This window comes from Bufo gargarizans, chromosome 4 (assembly GCF_014858855.1).
Source record: "Bufo gargarizans isolate SCDJY-AF-19 chromosome 4, ASM1485885v1, whole genome shotgun sequence".
Taxonomy (NCBI): Eukaryota; Metazoa; Chordata; class Amphibia; order Anura; family Bufonidae; genus Bufo; species Bufo gargarizans.
Window position 1 is genome coordinate 64,810,871 of NC_058083.1, and position 23,417 is coordinate 64,834,287.

At 44.6% G+C, this 23,417-nt stretch overlaps 2 protein-coding genes across 3 annotated transcripts in view; one reads left to right on the top strand and one right to left on the bottom strand.

The window, feature by feature from the left end:
- The window catches only part of LOC122933963 (zinc finger protein 569-like), a 38,084-nt gene extending 21,232 nt beyond the window's left edge, over positions 1-16,852 (bottom strand). The window contains exons 1-3 of the mRNA XM_044289033.1: positions 16,797-16,852; positions 12,121-13,523; positions 1,500-1,691 (exon numbers count right to left, since the gene is read on the bottom strand). Of these exons, the coding sequence (XP_044144968.1) occupies positions 1,500-1,691; positions 12,121-13,491 (1,563 nt within the window). The 5' untranslated portion in view covers positions 13,492-13,523; positions 16,797-16,852. The remainder of the gene's footprint in view (positions 1-1,499; positions 1,692-12,120; positions 13,524-16,796) is intronic.
- LOC122933829 (gastrula zinc finger protein XlCGF26.1-like) overlaps positions 1-23,417 on the top strand; it is a 700,524-nt gene that overhangs the window by 360,005 nt on the left and 317,102 nt on the right. The window lies entirely within an intron of this gene.

A 23,417-nucleotide genomic window follows, 5' to 3' on the forward strand; every position in this document is an offset into this window, starting at 1 on the left:
ATGAACCCTCCACTCACTCCAACATTTAACAACTCCAGAAGTTCCTCCTGAAAGCGGGGGGTGGGGTCACTGGATAGCTCCCTGTATGTGACCGGAACCCCTAGCATAAGGAGATTCTGGGACCTATACACGGAGCGATCCATGACGACCACCGCACCCCCTTTGTCTGCCTGTCTAATAGAAATATCTGGCATAGACTCCAATTTAGACATTATCCTTTAACCGGAACAAATCGCGCTCCACCAACTCTTGGAAATTATCCAATGCAGGTGAGCGCGACTGAATCGGATAAAAGTCAGGATTGTGTGTCAAAAAATCATCAGAACAATTAGCGAGAGTATCAGTATCACTGCACCTTGAGCGACACTCTTGAAGTTGGGATGTGACACTAAGTTCCTGAAAACTAAACATGGTATGGAGTAAACTATTGTTGTCCTGTGAAGGACCTTCAGGTAACAAACCCCCCCTAGATGAGAGCTGATTATTGTCACGGAAGGTGTACAGAAAACTAGAAGACACAAAATGAAGATCTGACTGACTGGATCCAAAACTAAGGAACCAAAGGGAGAGCCCTGCAACAGACCTGGCTCTCTCCCTAACTGCTCAGCCTATGCAAAAATCTCAATGGTAGATGATCGCATATCCTCGTTCCTCGACTGTATAACACATGAACACCCTATAATAGTGAGGGGACACGACCACCGGCTCCCTACACTTGATACGGAGGGAGTCAGGGTCACCTGGGATCCAGCAAACAGGAAAACACAAATGAATGAACAAAACTTATCTGTAGAAGACTCAGTAGTAGCATCCAGCATGCACACACTCCAGGAAGTTGTATAAACCGCAAAGTGATGCAGTATGGGAAGGGATTTAAAAGGATGCAATCAGTGCAACTACATGACAGCTGAGAGAGGCTAACGAGATGAGAAAACGAAAGCAAAACAAAAGGAACCTCAAGGAGGAGATTCTGAAGAATGTCTGTCAGAGCTTCTCAGATGTCTGGTGGTGACAATTATTCACAGTTACAGTGTCATCACATTCCAAATTCAAAAAATGTTTTTTGACTGTCAAATCTCTGGCAAATTTATTTACGTCAAGAATGGTTTTATAAATGTCAAAATGAACTGTGGGAGAAAATGACAGACCCCTGGAAAGTAAGTCCAATTGCTGCTGAGACAAAATTTTAGCAGAGATATTCACAACTTGCAAAGTTTCTACATCTTTTTGTGTTGCGACGGATACCGCATACTTTTTCTGGTGTTTGCGGCCAGCTCGCCGTTTTTTGTAGGTCTTGCTGTCGATTCATACTGGGCAATCGATGTAAGCTGAGCTGTGGCTGAATTATCACTTGTGGCACCCTCAGGTGCGGAATCAGACGAGTCTGGTTCCGTTGAAATGAAGCCCTCTTTCGGCGCTTTGATCTTTCTGTTGCGCTGTGATTTCCTCATGATTGAACGCGGTATGTTTGATTTATTTTCTGTTGTTTTATACACCACATTGGTTTTGTAATCCTGCAGGTCACGGTTGAACTTCTCCTGTTTTTCTGAAATCAAAGTCTCTTCCAATTTAAACAGGTTCTTTTGTAACTTATTATCCAGATCCTGGAGCAGGTCATTGTCGACCATAGGTGTTATAAGCTCCTGTGTAGCTTTTATTTCTTCCCGTAAATTGGAGAGTAAAAGTTCTTCCTGTGTGACAATTTGTTGCATAAGTTTAAAAGAACATTCTGATAGAATTGATTGCCACTCAGAAAGAAAATCATCTGAATAAATAGTTGTTGGATATATTTTCAACCTCAAGCCACGTGGAATCATTTTTTTATCCACATATTTTTTCAAAGCGGTCGAGTCCCACCATGTGCGCATTTCGCGAACCAGCAGCAATTCAAGAGAGCTCATTTGGATTTTCAGATAGAACGTATGTTGTGAATCTACATCATCATCATTAAAAATAGAGTCCATTTTTTGGAGCCTTTCTTCACAATCCTCAATGCCTCGTAGAAAGGTATACGGAGCAGGAGTTGGGTTCATGTTCAGACAGCACAATATAATCCAAAGGTGTAGGAGCACACCAACAGGTTCCTTTGTACATGGTGAAAGCAGTCTGATTGCCAATTAATAATCCACAGCTGAATCACTGCTTTTACTCTGTATATAAGATTTGTCAGTCTTATTTTCTCTGTCATGAGGAAGGATCTGTAATATATGTTGATCCGAAACATGTTGATGAAATGAGCCTGATGTTTGGTTTTTAAGCACGTTTCCTAATAAAATACTCACTGCGAGGTGAAGCTGGACAATCTACTTTTTTTCAATAAATGAAAGGTGTCTGGACTGATGAGACAGAGGCTATGAGAAAGGATGTATCTAACCATCCAAAATACGTAAGTCTCTCTGCTGAATAACCCCGATGTTTGTAAGAATTTGCCAATAAAGAGAATGATTTTTTAATGAGATCTGGAGACCTCCATGCTGACTAAAATCCCTGAAATACCAAAGTTCATGATCAAAGTGACCAATATCTGCTGAGCCAGTCACCTTCACACACAATACCTGATCATCCGGTCAAACATTGGGATACAGCAAGGTTATCCGTGTGGGAAGAAATAATCAGCCACAAGCTTTAGTGCTTCAGAACGGTATTAGCACTAAACCAAGAGGCTGCTCCACAGATTCAGTAAACTGAGGATCTTCTTATTTCTGCTATTGCCTGCGTAGGAGAGTCACTTGTAGAGAAGAATCAGGTACTAATAATCTACATACATCATATGTACAGATGGCCTTACGGTTCGCCCGGCGGTCGTTTCGCTGCAAACTTTGCTCGTTCGCGGTTCCCCGAACATGCGAACATATGGCGATATCCGCCGGTGCCATATTCTTTTGCATTGTGCCGAACTTTGCCCCATGACACATCCATCAGGTGGGACAGGACAGCCAATTGAGACATTTCAGCACATGGACATACCCCCTACCCTATAAGTAAACCCGATCTGGCCGCCATTTTACATTCAGTCTTTTGCCAGTGTAGGGAGAGGTTGCTGTGTGGAGCAGGGACAGGCTGTTAGAGACACCAAACGCTAGCTAATAGGGCCACAAAAGTCATTTTCAGGACTGGTATAGGTGTGCTATCGATAGGTGTGACTTACTGAGGGGTGTAATACACTTATAATATACTTTCTAACATAGAAAGTATATTATAGTGCATTTGTATTGTGCAGCAGTTGTGTGCGGTTCTGCTGCGATACTGCAGCTAGATAATTAAGATGATTAAGGGGTGCGATATACCTGCTTCCACAAAATACTGATTGAGGCCTGTGATATACTGGCTTCCACAAAATATTGATTAAAGGGTTTGATATACCAGCTTCCAGCAAATACTCATTAAGGGGTTCTATATCCCTGTTTCCACAAAATACTGATAGAGGGGATTGATATACCAGCTTCCACAAATACGGCTCTTCTCTAGGGACTTTGTCAGAGGGTTATTTTGAAAATGACAGGCAGAGGAAGAGGCAGGACATTCTGCAGGGGTGGTAGGTGTCGGGCAGACGCACCAGGCCGGAGCCAAAGTGGGAAGTTGGAGAAGGTGCGTGCGATTACGTCAAAGGACGCACCAGAGTTTGGTGAGTGGCTCACACAGCCTTCCACTTCTGCACCCTCCTCACTCTCTGCTGTGTGCACCCCAAAGACACCACCACCACCATAGCCCCTCCAATCGAGTCAGCGGAATTATTCTATCCATTCCCAGACCTTACCGATGCGCAGCCATTCTTGGCATCGGATCAGGAAGAGGAGGTAGCAACGGCCGCCACCCAGCGGTCTGACGACAGTACCCAGATCAGCCCAAGGAGGGTGGTCCCCGCCGTTGCTGCCTACTCCGAGATCTCTAATGTCAGTGGTGGTGAAGGTGACGATAATGACGTGTTGATGGATGTCACGTGGGTGCCCACAAGAGAGGAAGAGGAGGGGAGTTCAGAGGGAGAGACAGAGCAGCAGATAGGGAAGAGAAGCAGGCAGAACTCACAGTGCATAGGTGTCACGGAAGGTGTACAGGGAACTAGAAGACACAAAATAAATATCCGACTCACTGGATCCAAAACTAAGGAACAAAAGGGAGAGCCCTGCATCAGACCTGGCTCTCTCCCTGACTGCTCAGCCTATGCGAAAATCCCAATGGTAGATGATAGCATATCCTCGTACCTCGACTGTATAACACCTGAACACCCTATAATAGTGAGGGGACACGGCCACCGGCTCCCTACACTTGATACGGAGGGAGTCAGGGTCACCTGGGATCCAGCAAACAAAAACACAAATGAATGAACAAAACTTATCTGTAGAAGACTCAGAAGTAGGATCAGCATGCACACACTCCAGGAAGGAATATAAACCGCAAAGTGAAGCAGTCTGGGAAGGAATTTAAAGGGATGCAATCAGTGCAACTACATGACAGCTGAGAGAGGCTAACGAGATGAGAAAATGAAAGCAAAACAAAAGGAAGCTCAAGGAGGAGGTTCTGAAAGACATCTGTCAGAGCTTCTCAGAAGTCTGGTGGTGACAACAGGAGGCAAAAAGCAGACTGCAAATGTATCTGGAGAGAGCCAACCACCATGCACGGTCACATCTGGCGCTCCCAGGATGCCGGCACATGGCTCCGCAGTGTGGGCTTTTATTAACGTGTCCGCTGCTGACAATAGTGTTGCCATCTGCAGCCTGTTCTGTCAACACATAAGTCGCAGTAAGCCCAACACTCACCAAGGGACGACCACCTTAAGAAGGCATCTGGCCACCGAGCCCAGTGGGAGCAACACCGTAAGAACCCACAAAGCCACACTCCACGTCCTGCCTCTTCTCCTCTCTCCTCCCATTTGTCCTCCACTCCACCTTCCACCGTGCCATCATAGCATTCCTCTGGCAAAAGGCAGGCTTCCGTGGCCCAAATGTTCGAACGTAAAAAGTTGATGACGTCGGATAACCCTCTTGCCCAACGGCTGACCGCTGGCTTGTCAGAACTGCTAGCTCGCCAACTACTGCCATATAAACTGGTGGACTCAGAGGCCTTTAGAAAATTTGTGGCCATTAGCACACCGCAATTGCAGGTCCCCGGAAGGAAATATTTCTCCCAGAAGCTATATGGCGTGAAAGTATCTCTGGCACACAGTGTCGGTGCCAAGATACATCTGACCACAGACACGTGGTCTAGCAAACATGGGCAGGGAAGGTACATAACTTTTACAGCCCACTGGTAAACATTCTGACGGCTGTCAAGCATGCAACCCATGGCACCCGTGTGGATTTGGTGTTACCACCACGGATTGCATGCAAGCCTGCCTCTTCTTCTCCTCCTCCTACTCCATCCTCAGTCTCCTCCTTGGCTGAATCCTCCTTTTCCACTGCTACCGCCTCTTCCGCTGCACCCCCCAAGCTCCCAGAACTTATTCGACGTGCCAGATGAGACGTTGCCATGCTGTGCTGCGGCTATTGTGCCTGGAAACCAAGAGCCACACTGGTCCTGCACTGCTTTCAGCTCTGCGGTCCCAGGCCGATCAGTGGCTAACCCCACTCAATTTGACAGTTGGTAAAGTGGTGTGCAACAACGGTGCCAATCTGCTGAGTGCGCTGAAACAGAGAAAAATGACACACGTGCCAGGCATGGCACACGTCCTGAACTTTATCGTGCAACGATTTGCCAAATACCCCAGGGTCCAGGACGTCTTGCGGCAGGCCAGGAAAATCTCTGTCCATTTTAGAAGATCTTACACGGCCATGGCTCGCCTTGCTGATGTTCAGGGGCGACACCACCTGCCCATCAGACATCTGATTTGTGACAGCCCGACGCACTGGAATTCCACCTTGTATATGCTTGATAGGCTGCTCCAGCAGAAACATGCCATTAACGACTACCTGTACGAACTCTGCACCAGGACAGGTTCTGGGGAGCTTGGTTTATTTTCACTGCGCCAGTGGCTAATCATGCACGACGCATGCAGACTTCTGCGGCCGTTTGATGAGATCACCAACCTGGTCAGTTGCAGCCAGGGCACCATTAGTGATATCATACCTTACGCCTTCTTTCTGGAGTCAGAGGAGGATGGTGCCTGGGGGGAGGAGAAAATCAAGAAAAGCAGGCTTTAAACTTTTCGGGGATCCCTGGTGTTGTCCGTGGCTGGGGGGAGGAGACCAAGGACGACATTCCTGGGCGATGAGCAGGAGCCAGGGCGCTCCACCGCTTCCAGTTTAGTGCAAAAGGGGTCCTACATGCTCCAGTGTTTAAAGAGGGACCCCCGTATAAAAAGCATAAAGGGCAAGGACCAGTACTGGGTGGCAACATACTTAGACCCCCGGTACAAACACAGAATGGCGGACATGTTACCAGAATCACAGAGGGCTGTCAGAATGCAGAATTTCCAGGCCTTGCTGCTGAGAGATGCTGCATTCTGCTGTTGAGGGCGCTGGCAGAGGAATTTCCACCCACAGAGAACCACTTGCGGGTACCAATTCTACCGCGCATGCAAGAAGAGGGCGGTTTGAAGATGTGTTGGTCACTTCGGATATGAGATAATTCTTGAAGCCAACCCATCGACAGCCTCCCTCCAGATCCAGCCTCAGAGAGCGCCTAGACCAACCGGTGTCCGACTACATCGGGTTAACGACCAATGTGGAAGCTCTGAGAAGCGAGGAACCCCTGGACTACTGGGTGTGCAGGCTTGATCTGTGGCCAAAGCTGCCACAATTTGCCATGGAACTCTTGGCTTGCCCCTAGCCAAGTGTCCTGTCCGAAAGGACGTTCAGCGCAGCAGGGTGGATCAAGACCGATAAGCGCATTCGCCTAGCTCATGACATTGTGGACTACCTTACAGAAATTCAACACCTGTGATGACCACGTTTAATTGAATTTCCTCATGCCAATCCACACATATCCGCCATCACCCAGAACTAAGGATGGTCCGTCTTATGTAAATACAGCGGCATAAAAGGCCTTTTCTGTCTGGTGAATGCCTAATGTTTGGGGCCTGTACTCCACTGGCCTGCAGTAAAATTGGTATCCAATGACCGTCTAATATACAGTCAGATCCATAAATATTGGGACATCGACACATTTGTAACATTTTTGGCTCTATTCACCACAATGGATTTGAAATGAAACAAACAAAATGAGCTTTAACTGCAGACTGTCAGCTTTAATTTGAGGGTATTTACATCCAAATCAGGTGAACGGTGTAGGAATTACAACAGTTTGCATATGTGCCTCCCACTTGTTAAGGAACCAAAAGTAATGGAACAATTGCCTTCTCAGCTGTTCCATGGCCAGGTGTGTGTTATTCCCTCATTATCCCAATTACAATGAGCAGATAAAAGGTCCAGAGTTAATTTCAAGTGTGCTATTTGCATTTGGAATCTGTTGCTGTCAACTCTGAAGATGAGATCCAAAGAGCTGTCACTATTAGTGAAGCAAGCCATCATTAGGCTGAAAAAACAAAACAAACCCATCAGAGAGATAGCAAAAACATTAGGCGTGGCCAAAACAACTGCTTGGAACATTCTTAAAAAGAAGGAATGCATGGGTGAGCTCAGCAACACCAAAAGACCCGGAAGACAACGGAAAACAACTGTGGTGAATGACCAAAGAATTATTTCCCTGGTGAAGAAAACACCCTTCATAACAGTTGGCCAGATCAAGAACACTCTCCGAGAGGTAGGTGTATGTGTGTCAAAGTCAACAATCAAGAGAAGACTTCACCAGAGTGAATACAGAGGGTTCACCACAAGATGTAAACCATTAGTGAGCCTCAAAAACAGGAAGGCCAGATTAGAGTTTGCCAAACGACATCTAAAAAAGCCTTCACAGTTCTGGAACTATATCCTATGGACAGATGAGACCAAGATCAACTTGTACCAGAGTGATGGGAAGAGAAGAGTATGGAGAAGGAAAGGACCTGCTCATGATCGTAAGCATACCACCTCATCAGTGAAGCATGGTAGTGGTAGTGTCATGGCGTGGGCATGTATGGCAGCCAATGGAACTGGTTCTCTTGCATTTATTGATATGACTGCTGAGAAAAGCAGCAGGATGAATTCTGAAGTGTTTCGGGCAATATCATCTGCTCATATTCAGCCATATGCTTCACAACTCATTGGACGGCGCTTCACAGTGCAGATGGACAATGACCCAAAGCAAACTGCAAAAGCAACCAAAGAGTTTTTTAAGGGAAAGAAGTGGAATGTTCGGCAATTGCCAAGTCAATCACCTGACCTGAATCCGATTGAGCATGCATTTCACTTGCTGAAGACAAAACTGATGGGAAAATGCCCCAAGAACAAGCAGGAACTGAAGACAGTTGCAGTAGAGGCCTGGCAGAGCATCACCAGGGATGAAACCCAGCGTCTGGTGATGTCTATGCGTTCCAGACTTCAGGCTGTAATTGACTGCAAAGGATTTGCAACCAAGTATTAAAAAGTGAAAGTTTGATTTATGATTATTAGTCTGTCCCATTACTTTTGGTCCCTTAACAAGTGGGAGGCACATATGCAAACTGTTGTAATTCCTGCACCGTTCACCTGATTTGGATGTAAATACCCTCAAATTACAGCTGACAATCTGCAGTTAAAGCACATCTTGTTCGTTTCATTTCAAATCCATTGTGGTGGTGTATAGAGCCAAAAATGTTAAAATTGTGTCGATGTCCCAATATTTATAGACCTGACTGTACCTCTGTTTGGAGTCTGTAGTACACTGGCCTGCAGTAAAATTGGTATCCAATGACCGTCTAATGTACCTCCAGCCACAAAATCACTTGATCTTTTCTGTACAGTGAATGCCTAATTGTTGGGATCTCAACACCTGTGACAAACACTTGTTATCAAATTTCACCTATTTCATTTGGGGTTTATTCAAGAGGGGGGATTTCGTTAGCCATGTTTTTAATCCAATTTTATATTTTTAGTTCTTTTAAACATATGTATTTGACATGTATTTGTACTGGCCTACAGTAAAATTGTTATCCAATGACTGTCTAATATACTTTTAGTAACATAATCACATGATATTTTCTGTCCGGTGAATGTCTAATGTTTGGAGCCTGTACTCCACTGGCCTGCAGTAAAATTGATATCCATTGACCGTCTAATATACCTCTGGCCACATAATCACTTGATCTTTTCTGTACGATGAATGCATCATTTTTGGGGCCTGTAATCTAACTGTAAGTAAAATTGTTATACGGTGATCGCCTAATACCTCCAGCCACATAATCACTTGATGTTTTCTGTCTGGTGAATGCCTAATGTTTGGGGTCTGTAGTACACTGGCCTGCAGTAAAATTGGTATCCAATGACCGTCTAATTACCTCCAGCCACATAATCACTTGATCTTTTCTGTACGGTGAATGCCTAATTGTTGGGGCCTCAGAGGAATTCAACACCTGTGACGACCACGTGTTATCGAATTTCACCTATTATCATTTGGGGTTTATTCAAGGGGGGGGATTTTGTTAGCCATGTTTTTAATCCAATTTTATAGTTTTAGTTCTTTTAAACATATGTATTTGACATATATTTGTACTGGCCTGCAGTAAAATTGATATCCAATGACCGTCTAATATAACTCCAGCCACATAATCACTTGATCTTTTCTGTCCGGTGAATGCCTAATGTTTGGGGCCTGCACTCCACTGGCCTGCAGTAAAATTGATATCCAAAGACAGTCTAATATACCTCCAGCCATATAATCACTTGATGTTTTCTGTCCAGTGAATGCCTAATTTTTAGGGCCCGTAGTCCCGTGGCCTAAAATAAACTTTTTCTAGGCTCCAGCAGGGCACATTTTTGAGAGTTTCCCTTAAAGATGCATAAAAACGGCCCATGATTAAAATACATATTTTTTATGGCAATTTTTGTCATTGATCCCCCTCTAGTATGTCACTGTCCATGTTGTGGGACGATTTATTTGTGCAGTTCTAGTAAGTATTTGGTGGCTGCAAATATGATCTGAAGGTTTTTCAGGTTCCCATAACATTAAAGTGAATGGGGCCGGCTGTGAACTTGCGGTTCGCAAACATTTGATCGCGTTTGCGAATTGTCCCAGCCGATGTTCGTTAATCACTAATCATATGTTCTAGTAACACTGGACAGTCACTTGTAGAGAAGGATCAGGTACTAATAATCTCCATACATCATATGTCCTATAGGGAGTAACACTGCAGAGTAACTTGTAGAGAAGAATCAGGTACTAATAATCTACATACATCATATGTCCTAGGAGGAGTAACACTGGAGAGTCACTTGTAGAAAAGAATCAGGTACTAATAATCTACATACAGTACAGACCAAAAGTTTGGACACACCTTCTCATTCAAAGAGTTTTCTTTATTTTCATGACTAAGAAAATTGTAGATTCACACTGAAGGCATCAAAACTATGAATTAACACATGTGGAATTATATACATAACAAAAAAGTATGAGACAACTGAAAATATGTCATATTCTAGGTTCTTCAAAGTAGCCACCTTTTGCTTTCATTACTGCTTTGCACACTCTTGGCATTCTCTTGATGGCCACTCGTTTTTCTTTACTTAGCTGCTTTTTTCTTGCCATAATACAAATTCTAACAGTCTATTCAGTAGGACTATCAGCTGTGTATCCACCTGACTTCTCCTCAATGCAACTGATAGTCCCAACCCCATTTATAAGGCAAGATATCCCACTTATTAAACCTGGCAGGGCACACCTGTGAAGTGAAAACCATTTCAGGTGACTACCTCTTGAAACTCATCAAGAGAATGCCAAGAGTGTGCAAAGCAGCAATCAAAGCAAAAGGTGGCTACTTTGAAGAACCTAGAATATGACATATTTTCAGTTGTTTCACACTTTTTTGTTATGTATATAATTCCACATGTGTTAATTCATAGTTTTGATGCCTTCAGTGTGAATCTACAATTTTCATAGTCATGAAAATAAAGAAAACTCTTTGAATGAGAAGGTGTGTCCAAACTTTTGGTCTGTACTGTACATCATATGTCCTAGGAGGAGTAACACTGGAGAGTCACTTGTAGAAAAGGATCAGGTACTAATAATATACATCATATGTCCTAGGGGGAGTAACACCGGAGAGTCACTTGTTGAGAAGGATTAGGTACTAATAATCTACATACATTATATGTCCTCGGAGGAGTAATACTGGTGGAGTCACTTGTAGAGAAGGATTAGGTTCTAATAATCTATATACATCATATGTCCTAGGAGGAGTAACACTGGAGAGTCACTTGGTGTGCATGAGGCCACGTAGTTCACCAAACACTGAGTATAACAAAAACATATACACAGAAGGAGAAGAAAAAATGCATTTTATTTGGAAAATCTATGATCATTACAAAGTTCTACATAATGTACAGAGCAGGATGATGGGAGATTATTGTGCGGCTGTGTCAGGAACGGTCCATGTGAAATCCCTGCTCTGTGGCTAGTAACACAATTACACTGTTCTCATCCAGGACCTCTGGCCTCTCATTGTTCATAACCCTGTGAGGTGTCAACGTATATATGAGGTGTGTGGACTGCGTTTCATGTGATTTATGCTAAATTTGCACCCTTGCAGTCGAGGCCGTCATGTGCTGGGACGATGCAAACATCACAGATTGCTGTCCAGAGAAAACTTCAGGCAAGACTACACTGTCGTTTACCCATTAACACATAGGAGACAACTTCTGGTACAACCTGCTATAGATAGAAGAATCAAACACCATCAAGCCACCATTATACACAAGAAACCTGTATTCCAGGCAGAGAAGGACATGATAGATCTGGAAATGTTTTGTGTAACTAATTATTATAATTTATGGTAAGTTGTTGTTACTATACCCATCACTGTTGTATTTCGATACTGTATTAATAAGGATCAAATATCGACATGTCTACATGTGACATAAAACTCCACATGGAGAGTCCTTCTGGATTGTCCTATGGTGTGAGTGGTAGTATGAATACAAGAAGCGAGGCTCATGGGGACAATTCATCTTCACTGCTCTGACAGTAAACAAGGCTCTTCTTCTATTCCTCATATCCACAATACTTTTCCTCCAGGGATCCGGGTGTTTGACAGATGCATTTCCCCCATTATGGACATGGATATAACTGCAATACAGATATATTTTCTTGAGATATAATAATATTTGATGTATCTAGGTGAATGTCTTCATGTCTAGAAAGATATGTTTTCTCTGTAAAACATTTCCCACATACTGAACATGAATATGGCTTCTCCCCTGTGTGAATTCTCTGATGGTCTTTAAGCTTGGTTTTCGTAACAAAGCTCTTCCCACATTCTGAACATGGATACGGCTTCTCTCCTGTGTGATATCTCAGATGTTTAACCAGATCTGATTTATTTGTAAAATCTTTCCCGCATTCTGAACATGAAAATGGCTTCTCTCCTGTGTGGCTTCTCTCATGTATAATGAGACCAAGTTTATTTGAGAAACATTTCAAACACACTGAACATGTAAAACTCTTCGCTCCAATGTGAATTTTTTCATGTTTAGCAAGACCTGATTTACATTTAAAGCAGCTCCCACATATTGAACATGAAAACGGTTTCTCTTCACTGTGAATTCTCTGATGAACATTAAGTCTGCTTTTCGTAGCATAGGATTTCCCACATTTTGAACATGAATAAGGCTTCTCTTCTGTGTGACTTCGCTCATGTACAAGAAGTTCTGATTTATTTGTAAAACATTTTTCACATTTTGGACATGAATATGGCTTCTCTCCTGTGTGACTTCTCTCATGTATAACGAGATTGGCTTTCTTGGAAAAAAATTTCAAACACATAGAGCATGAAAATTCCCTTTTGTGAATTCCCTCATGTTTAGTAAGATCTGATTTACATTTAAAGCAGTTCCCACATGTTGAACATGAAAATGGTTTCTCTTCAGTGTGAATTCTCTGATGATCTTTAAGTCTGGTTTTCGTAATAAAGGATTTCTCACATTCTGCACATGAATACGGCCTCTCTCCTGTGTGAATTCTCATATGTATAACAAGATCTGATTTATGTGTAAAACATTTCCCACATTCTGAACATGGATATGGCCTTTCTCCTTTGTGAATTCTGTTGTGTTTAACAAGATCTGATTTATTTGTAAAACATTTCCCACATTCTGTACATGGAAACGGCTTCTCTCCTGTGTGAATTCTCTCATGTCTTATGAGACTAGATTTTTTTGGAAAAATTTTCAAACACATTGAGCATGCAAATAGACTCTCTCCTGTGTGAATTCTTCTGTGGACATTAAGACTTGATCTTTGTTTAAACTGTTTTCCACATTCCCCACAATGAAACCATTTTTCCAATTTCTGCCTGGTACTTGTGGCAGCAATCTGTGATTGGTCAGGGGGAGGTTCCTCATGATTAGGAGGATTATATGATAGATTTTCTCCTGAAGAGCGATGCCCGGTAACTTCATCTTCTTCTTTATAATCTAGTGATAACATGACGTTTTTCTCACAGTTCTTACTAGGATTTTCTGTTAGGATTAAAATTAGATTATGTGTTAGGAGGAGGTTAGGAGAGTTTTTTTTTTTTACCTACTTTTGGAAATTGGAGATTTATGGATTTAACTTTTGGTTAAAAATGGAGTTTGATTTATCAACTGCTAAGGTAAAAGACTTTGTATGTATTATATTAGAATATAATTTACCTAATGCACACTTTTTTCAAGAATTCCAGATGAAAAAGCAAAAAAAAGGAATCGGTCTGATCTATGGCCGACATTGGAAAAGCTAGCTCCATGCACAGTGGGTGCCGGCATTGCAATGCAGCTGACCCTTGGCTGCAATAACCATGACCGGAGCTAACTCTGATACCAGTCAATAGTGACTACAGTATCTAAGAGGTTAGAGGGGGTTCTTACTGTCCAATCAGACCCTTGCAAGGAAATCATGGTGTTTTGATTGTTTACTATGACAGACTGCGGCAGGGCTTAATCGGAACCTAGTAGAAATCCCATAGATTGCATTAGTATATTAAAGCAGTCTAAAGTATGAGCAATCAAATGAAGGCATGTTCAAGTCCCCAAAGAGGACTAAAAATTAAATTTAAAAAAGGTGCTTTAAATATTTAAAAAATCCACAATATTTAGAATTTCAAATAACCTTTTTTCCCAATTTTACATATAAAACAATACAGAATATTATTATCATCACAGTGTCTGAAAATGTCTGAACTATTAAAATATTCATCATGAGCAGTAACACTGTAATAAAAAAAATAGACTGGATGATTTACTGTTTTTTTCCCCTCCTAGCTCTCCCAACAGCACGGAATATAAAGTTATTGAAAAGTTATAGGTCTCCTAAAATGGACCCAATAAAAACTACAGCTCGTCCTGCAAAAAACAAGCCCTCACACAGCTGTGTAGATGGAAACAAAAACATTAGGGGTGTCAGAATATGGCAATACAAAGAAAACTATTATTCAAAGGTTTTTAATCTATTTAAAGCAATAAAACATAAAAACTAATCGTAGTCATTTGTGGCATACAGGGAACGCAGTAAAAACCCCAAAAACAAAATGTGCAATTTTTCTGCGCGAGTGCAAAACATCTTGAATGCGTTTTGCACACGCGTGAGAAAAATCGGGTTAGGTGTCATGTAGATTGTATTATTTTCCCTTATAACATGGTAATAAGGGAAAATAATAGCATTCTAAATACAGAATGCATAGTACAATAGGGCTGGAGGGGTTAAAAATAAATAAAAAATTATTTAACTCACCTTAATCCACTTGTTCGCGCAGCACGGCTTCTCTTCTGTCATCATCTTTGCTGTGCAGTAGGAATAGGAACTTTGATGACGTAACTGCGCTCATCACATGGTCCATCACCATGGTGATGGATCATGTGACAGACCATGTGATGAGCGCAGTGACGTCACCACAGGTCCTTTTCCTCACAGATGAAGGCAGAAGAGAAGCCGGGCTGCGCGAACAAGTGGATTAAGGTGAGTTCAATTTTTATTTTTTAACCCCTCCAGCCCTATTGTACTATGCATTCTGTATTAAGAATGCTATTATTTTCCCTTATGACCATGTTATAAGGGAAAATAATAATGATCGGGTCCCCATCCCGATCGTCTCCTATCAACCATGCGTGATAATCGCACTGCATCCGCACTTGCTTGCGATTTTCACGCAGCCCTATTCACTTCTATGGGGCCTGCATTGCCTGAAAAACGCACAAAAAAAGAGCATGCTGCGATTTTCACAATTTTGCACAAGTGATGCGTGAAAATCACCGCTCGTGTGCACAGCCCCAAAGAAATGAATGGGTCCGGATTCAGTGCGGGTGCAATGCGTTCACCTCACACATTGCACCAGCGCGGAGAACTCGCCCGCGTGAAAAGGGGCCTTAGGATACCAGAGGTTTTTTCGTTTTAGCGTTTCCATTTTTCTTTTCTATTTTCCGTAAGCCATAACTTTTGTATATTTCCAGTTACATAGCTGTATGGGGGCTTATTTTTTGCGGGACAAGTTGTACTTTCTAATGCCACCATAAAATGTAGTGGAAAGCAGTAAAAAAATTCCAAATGGGGTGGAGTTGGGAAAAAAACGCAATTCCTCCACCGTTTTTATTTTACAACACCATATTCTGACCCGCATAACTTTTTTATACTTATGTCTACTGAGCTGTTTAGGGGCTCATTCTTTGCAGAACAATCTGTAGTTTTGATAGATATCATTTTGGAGTGTGTGTGACTTTTTGATCACATTTTATTAAATTTTTTGGGGTAAGAGAAGCAATGAAAAAAATGGCAAATTTGCCCTTTTGACCCTTTTTCCATTACGCTATTCGCCGTATTGCAATTTAAAAAAAAAGTATTGCGGTCAAAACATTTTTTGTGATCATTTTGAAGCTCTTATATGAGCCTATAAATTATGTTTTTTGATTTTGCTCCATCAGGGATTTTTTAATTGACAATTAAAAACCCTAATTTGCTAATTTCTTATCCTGACTTACCATCTGATCTCCAAAATAAGAATTGCAGCATGAATACTTTCAGCTTCGTCAGCGCAACTGCCGATGCCCACTTTGGCCACACGGGACCTCACTTGGTCACGGCATCTAAAGCATTTAATTACCGCGATCAGCATTATTAATGGTCACGGTAATTAGCCGCAGGTCTCTGCTATTTGAAACAGCAGAGATCTGCCGGCGATGGTGCCCGCTGCACGTGCGAGTGGTCGCCATGTTTACACATCGCTCCAGCGTGGTACATGTGCGGTGCTGGTGGCGAAGGGGTTAAGGGCACTTTACACAAGTCAGTTTTCCGTCCAGATGCGATGTGTGTAACGAACGCGTAGCATCCGGACTGAATCCTGACCACTCATTTCATGGTTCTGTGCTCGAGCATTGTTTTTCATGCATCATGTTTGCACTCAGAATTTTTTTTTTTTATCGCAGCATGTTCTGTATTGTGCGTTCTCCCCGCAGCTCTGCCTCCAAATAAGTGAATGGTGCTTGAGTGAAAAACTGAAGGCATCAGCAGATTGTTAGTCCTCAGTTTTAATTCACGCTTGTGAAAAAAGCCTGCAATACGGATGGAACAAACGCACGCACTGAACGCAATCGCTGAAAAAACTGACTGATCCTGCCTGTAAAACCATCAGTTTTTCCCTTAGCAGATCCTGACACAATTCGTATCGCTTGTGTGAAAGAGGCCCAAGGGGTTACTGCAGCTCTAAGGTGGAGCCTCACCTGAAGAAACCTCCCAATTCCCTTCCTCCATTCATGATTCCATACCTGTGGTCACATGGACTGGAATGTCCTCCTCCACCTCACTCTTACATGGGGGATTGACCATCATCCGCTCTTCTTCATCCTCCACTTTAATATCAGTCACATCTTCCCCCTGATTTGTCATCTGTAACAATTCAGGACAATACAGCAGACAGGTGGGAAATCTAACAGATCCACATAAGAGACCCCCACAATCTATGACCCCTCTATGACTGCAGGACCCCCCTATATAGATGTGTATAGGGCTCAGCTCCATCTACCTGATGGTTCTCTGGGAGCTTCTCCTCTGGACAGTCCTGGGAATACAGAGGACGAGGACATCTCTCGGGGGGATTTCTTTCTATGACTCCATCTGTATGAAACACATAGTGAAAGGATAGATTGATTACATGTGATGATGGAAATAGTATCCAGGTGACCCTCAAAATATACATAAAAGTCACCCCTATTCTTACACTGTTGGTCGCCCCATAAATTCATCTCTTTTTCTTCTTCATCTTTAACTTCAGCCTTAATATTAATCAGATTTTCACCCTAAAGAAGAAAAATGTAAAACGATCTTTGGTTCAACCCCTTTCTCCTCAGATTCTGGGGAGACTTCAGCTCCATCTACCTGATAGTTCTCTGGGAGCTTCTCCTCTGGACAGTCCTGGGAATACAGAGGACGGGGACATCTCTTAGGGGGATTTCCTTCTATGAGTCCATCTGTAGGAAACACACAGGGACAGGAGAGATTACTACATGTGATGATCAGATGATAGTAGTAGTATCCAGGTGACCCATGACAGCCCCCCTCCTTACACTGCTGATCGCCCCGTAAATCCATCTCCTCTTCTTCTTCATCTTTAACCTCAACCTTAATATCAATCAGATTTTCATCCTAAAGAAGAAAAATGTAAAATGATCTTTGGTTCAATCCATTTCTGGTCAGATTCTGGGGAGACTTCAGCTCCATCTACCTGATGGTTCTCTGGGAGCTTCTCCTCTGGACAGTCCTGGGAATACAAAGGACGGGGACATCTCTCAGAGGTATTTCTTTCTATGAGTCCATCTGTAGAAAACACACAGGGACAGAATAGATTGATTACATAAGATGATGGAAGTATTATCCAGGTGACCCTCAAAATATACATAAAAGTCACCCCCACCTTTCTTACATTGCTGATCACCCCATAAATCCATCTTCTCTTCTGTTTCATCTTTAACCTCAGCCTTGATATTAATCAGATTTTCACCCTAAAGAAGAAAAATTTAAAATGATCTTTGGTTCAATCCCTTTCTGATCAGATTCTGGAGAGACTTCAGCTCAATCTACCTGATGGTTCTCTGGGAGCTTCTCCTCTGGACAGTCCTGGGAATACAGAGGACGGGGACATCTCTCGGGGGGATTTCTCCTCCTGGATCCATCTGTGGAGACACAAGCACATAGTGACTGAATACATGGCCTCCTGTAGATCTGTCTATAGATCAGACTCTTCTCTCAGCTGCTTCACTTCTAGGTTTAGTGATCGGGGCCTAAATAACAATGTTCTGCTCTTCACCACCTTTCTACCAAACCCCAAGATAATCCAGTCACCCCACATAGAAATCCCACCTCTGGGACCTTTACAGATCATGATAAAAGGGGTCCTGGGTCCTCACATGGATGGAGCAGTGGCAGTACATATCTGCGGCTCCACTCACGGTCAGTGGAAATGCTGGAGATAGAAGTTCTCACAGATGTTACATCCACAAGGAGGACACGGGACCCTCGTTCTCTCATGATCAGAGGGGTCTCAGTGCTCACATATTTATCCTGTGAAAATGGATATAGTAATTTTCAAACTTTCATAACTGGTTTACGTTTACGTCGATGGAGCTGGACGAGGGCTCATTTTCTGTGGGGTGAGCTGTCAGTTTGATTGACACCATTTTGGGCACAAAGGAGTTTGTTGCTACCCTAGCTATCGTCGCAAACTGACTAGCTCTTCCTCGTGAAGCGTCTATCTAGTGCTCGACGTGTTTCATCATAGAATCATCAGGAGCAGCAATTGATTACAGATAGAGATGCTAGGCACAACAACGCTGCCACACTGGTCTCCGGCACTATGACGGCCGTGAAGCGGCCTCTCAACGCAACGATTTAAGTAGGGGAAATTGACACACCCCCAAAGAGGGTAGGGAAGCGCGAGGCGGAACTACCGCACGGAGATTCGCTGGCATCACCATGACGTTACACGATAAGCCGCCCACCACTCGTTTTGAAGAATGGTAAGGTAGGGACCGGATTTGTCAGCCTAACCCCAAACCAGAGACAAAATCTATTCTATGCAGGGGACAGTGACAGACAGGGAGGAGAAGAACCTCTTTTAATAAGTAGATTCAGGAAATGCACAATGAACTCAAGAATTCGCGATGGTCACAGAAAAAGGGAAGCGCAGCGCTATAACCAGCTGACAACGCGTGTACAGTTAATAGATGTTAATAACATGTACAGGGCAAGCAGATTAAGTTGATAAAAGAGCTATCAGACTGAACAGAGGGGTCATGTTCAATCTATAAAGCATGCATATGAGATATGGTCATTCAGACCAGCAGGACGAACTGTGACCAGCCTGAAGGTCTATTGCACCTCCTTTTGTGTGACCCTTGGGGAGGGTCAACCAATTTCAATTCCTTGGAAGGCAATGGACCGCACATCACCTGAATGAAGTGCGTTGAAACCTCTACAACAAACCTGCCATGTGTGAACACACCCTAATGCAGCAGTACAGTAAAGCGAGGAACGTGTGTGTGGAGCTCAGGGATCGGCCGCTGATCAGGGACGTCTGTCACCCCCTCAGGCTGCCCGATTCATCTGCACCCCCCATGTCACCCCACTCCTATGTATCCTGGAGCAGATCCTCAGAGTAAGAGAAAACAGAGCCCATGACATATTGTGGAGCCTCCGCAGCTAGAACACTCCGGGCCGTACATCTACTGATAGAAGACACATGTCCGCTCTGACAGGACCACAGACTGGAGGAGGAGAGAGAAGAGCCCGGTGATACCACCTTCTCCTCCAGTCACATATAGCACCTTGTGTCTTCTCTGCTTGTGGAGTGACTAGAGGATCCCAGACATGAAGGGAGGAGAACTACTGGAAAGTGACTATGGAATAAGGATGTGTTCACACCACGTCTGAGCCTTCCATCAGAGGTAGATATCAGGAGGGTTTCCTAACGTAGATGTCTGATAGAAGGAGGTGACGTCTCCCCTGTACAGGCCTATCATTCTATATAGTGACACAGGGGCAGACGTCACCCATAAGCCCCATGTATATGGCACGGCGCAGGTTTTCCTGCAGGATCCTCTGTATAGAATAGTGTCATCTACTGTACTGGCCAATGGAGGCCAAGAGGACACTATATCTGTCAGGGGGATGGAACCTATGGAGAAGTGTGATGTAAATGGGAAATGTAGGCTCTAACGTGATGTGACCAGAGAATAACATGTGGAGCTCCTACATTACATGTCATTACACGCGTGTACACACTGCACATGACCGGACTGAGGCTCTAACACGGCCTCTTCTCACCTCATCTCTTCTTACCTGGTGATGTCAGAGGCCAGGGAGCCTCCATCATGGCCTCCTTGTACAGATCCTGGTGTCCTTCTACATACTCCCACTCCTCCATGGAGAAATAGACCGCCACATCCTGACACCTTACAGGAACCTGACAACACAATTGCACCGTCATCACCCAGACCCCTCCAGTGCTGTTACTGGAGAATTTCCCAGCATTCCCAGCAGTGTCACCTCTCCAGTCAGCAGCTCTATCATCTTGTGGGTGAGCTCTAGGATCTTCTGCTCATGTATCAGGGGGGGAGGCTCTGTGATGGGGGTCCTGCTCCACCCTCCTGACTCATGGATGATGGGATTCCCCCCCGATGTCTTCTTCACTATGGTGTAATCCTGTGGATGGAGAGAGACACTTAGGGAAAGAAATTCCTTCCTGACCCCAGATCTACACTCAGAATCCCTTCCTGGATCATGGCCCCATATGCAGTAATCTAGTCACTAGAAGCTGGAATATTATTACCCTCCAGACCTCCAGGCCCCTTCTGGACTCTTCTAGAGAATCCCCATGACTCCTATCTCTGGCAGAGAGCTCCATAGTCTCACTGCTCTTACAGTAAAGACTCCTCTTCTATGTTGGTGGAGAAACCTTCTTTCCTCTAGATGTAGTGGAGGCCTCCTTGTCATAGTCCAGTATCATCTAGATGTCAGACTAGTGGTAGAAATCCTCCCTCCAGGCCACACTCCGGCCATCTCCTCCTCTGCTTCCTCCCCTCCTGGGTACAACGTGCCTACTTACCTTCTCATGGCTCCTACAACATGACTATTGGTCTCCATGATACATCACTGACCATACTGGTGGCTGATCTTCAGGTTCTCCGTCACTTGGAAGGTCTGGAGGCCATTCTTCAGGACCCTGGACTCTTCCTATCACTTCCTATGATGGATTCTCCTTCCCGATGTCTGACTTGTTACAGAATACAATAAAGAGGAGAGAAATCTAGAAAAGTTTACCTCTCCGCTCAGCAGGTAGATGATCTCCAAGGTGAAGTCTAATATTCTTCTGCTGATCTCCTTCCTGTCCATCCTTGGTGGTCATTTAGGAGAAGAGGAGAGAAGAGGAGAGAACTGGAGGAGCTGGAGGCTTCTAGTACTGCAGGCGCCTTTATGAGGAAAGGAGAGGCTGGAAATCCTCCAGGGACAAGAGCATTAGTGAGATCCAGAACCGCACTTACTGCTCCTGGAGAGACCCCGCTTCTCAGAGCCCCCAGCACCGGGGATAAAGGGGGATTCTGGAGAAATGGCTGATACCAGAGAGAAGAAGAGGCTCCAGACACCACAGCAGTGACTACCGACCAGGACCTGCTCTGTATCTGCTGCACTGCAAGTGCTGAAGGACCTGGGATGATGTCACTGTCATGTGATCAGTGCAGGGGGCGGAGCTCAGCAGTGGAGAGAAGTGGTAGAGAAGGACCTGTGATGATGTCACCATCATGTGATCAGTGCAGGAGAGGGCGGAGTTTAGCAATGGGAAGAAGTCCTGGTGAAGAAAGTGTGATGATGTCACACCCATGTGACCAGACTACTGTGAGGGGGCAGTTCTGGAGTTTGGTAGAATGTGAGATGTTTCTACAGGAGGAGTCGGCGCTGTATGAGGCTTGTTGAGGATGGTTGTGCAGACTATGAGATTTTATTTATTACTCTTTATTTCTGTTTTCAGAATGTGTAGGATAAATAACGTGTTGAAAGGTATACTCAGTGTCTGGGGTACCTAGGGCCCACCAGTGTAACTGATTCTGGGGGCCCACCTTAGGGCTCTTGCACACAAACTTATTTTTTTTCCGTGTTCGTACCGTTCCTGTTTTTCTGGCCTGTATGCGAAACCATTCACTTCAATGGGGCCGCAAAAAACGGAAATGACTCCATGTGCATTCCGTGTCTGTATGTCCGCGTGGCCGTTCTGCACAATGATAGAACATGTCCTATGATTGTCAGCATTACAGAGAAGGACAGGACGGTTCTGTTATAGGCCGTTCTGTTCCGCATAATGTGGAATGCACACACCCGGTATCCATGTTTCGCGGACAAGCAATTTGCAGACTGCAAAACATCCAGCGGTCGTGTTCATGAGCCCTTACAGTGATAACAGAAATATTACAGGTGAAGTATGATGGCGGACACTCACAGCAACATGCACAGACATACATGTGGCAGGATCTAGGCTACTCTTACATCTGCAGTAGCAGGGTCCGGCAGGATGTTCTGGCGGGGGAACATCCTGCCGCATACGTACTAACACTATCCCACTGTGCCGCCGTTAGTCCGCTGTAGTTTTTGTCTGGCCGCCTCTCGGCATGTTTGCCGTGCTGCGGCCAGACCACCGGCCCTCCCCCATTATAGTGAAGGGGCAGACCGGACCTCCGGCGGCACGGTGGGCTAGCGTAAGCACGGATCTGGCAGGCTGTTCCCCCACTGGAATAGCCTGCCGGACCCTGCTACCCAAGTGTGAGAGTAGCCTTACACATATGTGGATATCCTGCTCCTAACCCCTTCCCGACACATGACGTACTATTACGCCATGGAAGCCACTGCGTTCCTGCAATTTGACGTAATAGTACGTCATGGTGATCGGGCGGGCCCTGCAGTCCCTGGTAGCCGGGCCCCTGCTGTATACACTGGCATTGCTGTAAAAGCAGCTGAACGCGAGAGCTGAACGCATAGAAGGTGTTTGTGTCGGGTGAGGGAGCGCATCGAGTCCACGTGCTGCTGTGGCGGGGATCCGATGCATGACAAGGCAGCCCGATGCCATGTAGAGGCTGCCCAATGCCTTGCACGGCATCGGGACCTGCCTTCTATGGTAGCCGAGGAGATCCAGCCTCAGGCCCGTCTCCTGCCCAGCCTCAGGCCCGTCTCCTAGGTAACCTGTCCAGCCTCAGGCCCGTCTCCTGCCCAGCCTCAGGCCCATCTCCTGCCCAGCCTCAGGCCCGTCTGCTAGGTAACCTGTCCAGCCTCAGGCCGTCTCCTGCCCAGCCTCAGGCCCGTCTCCTAGGTAACCAGCCCAGCCTCAGGCCCGTCTCCTAGGTAAC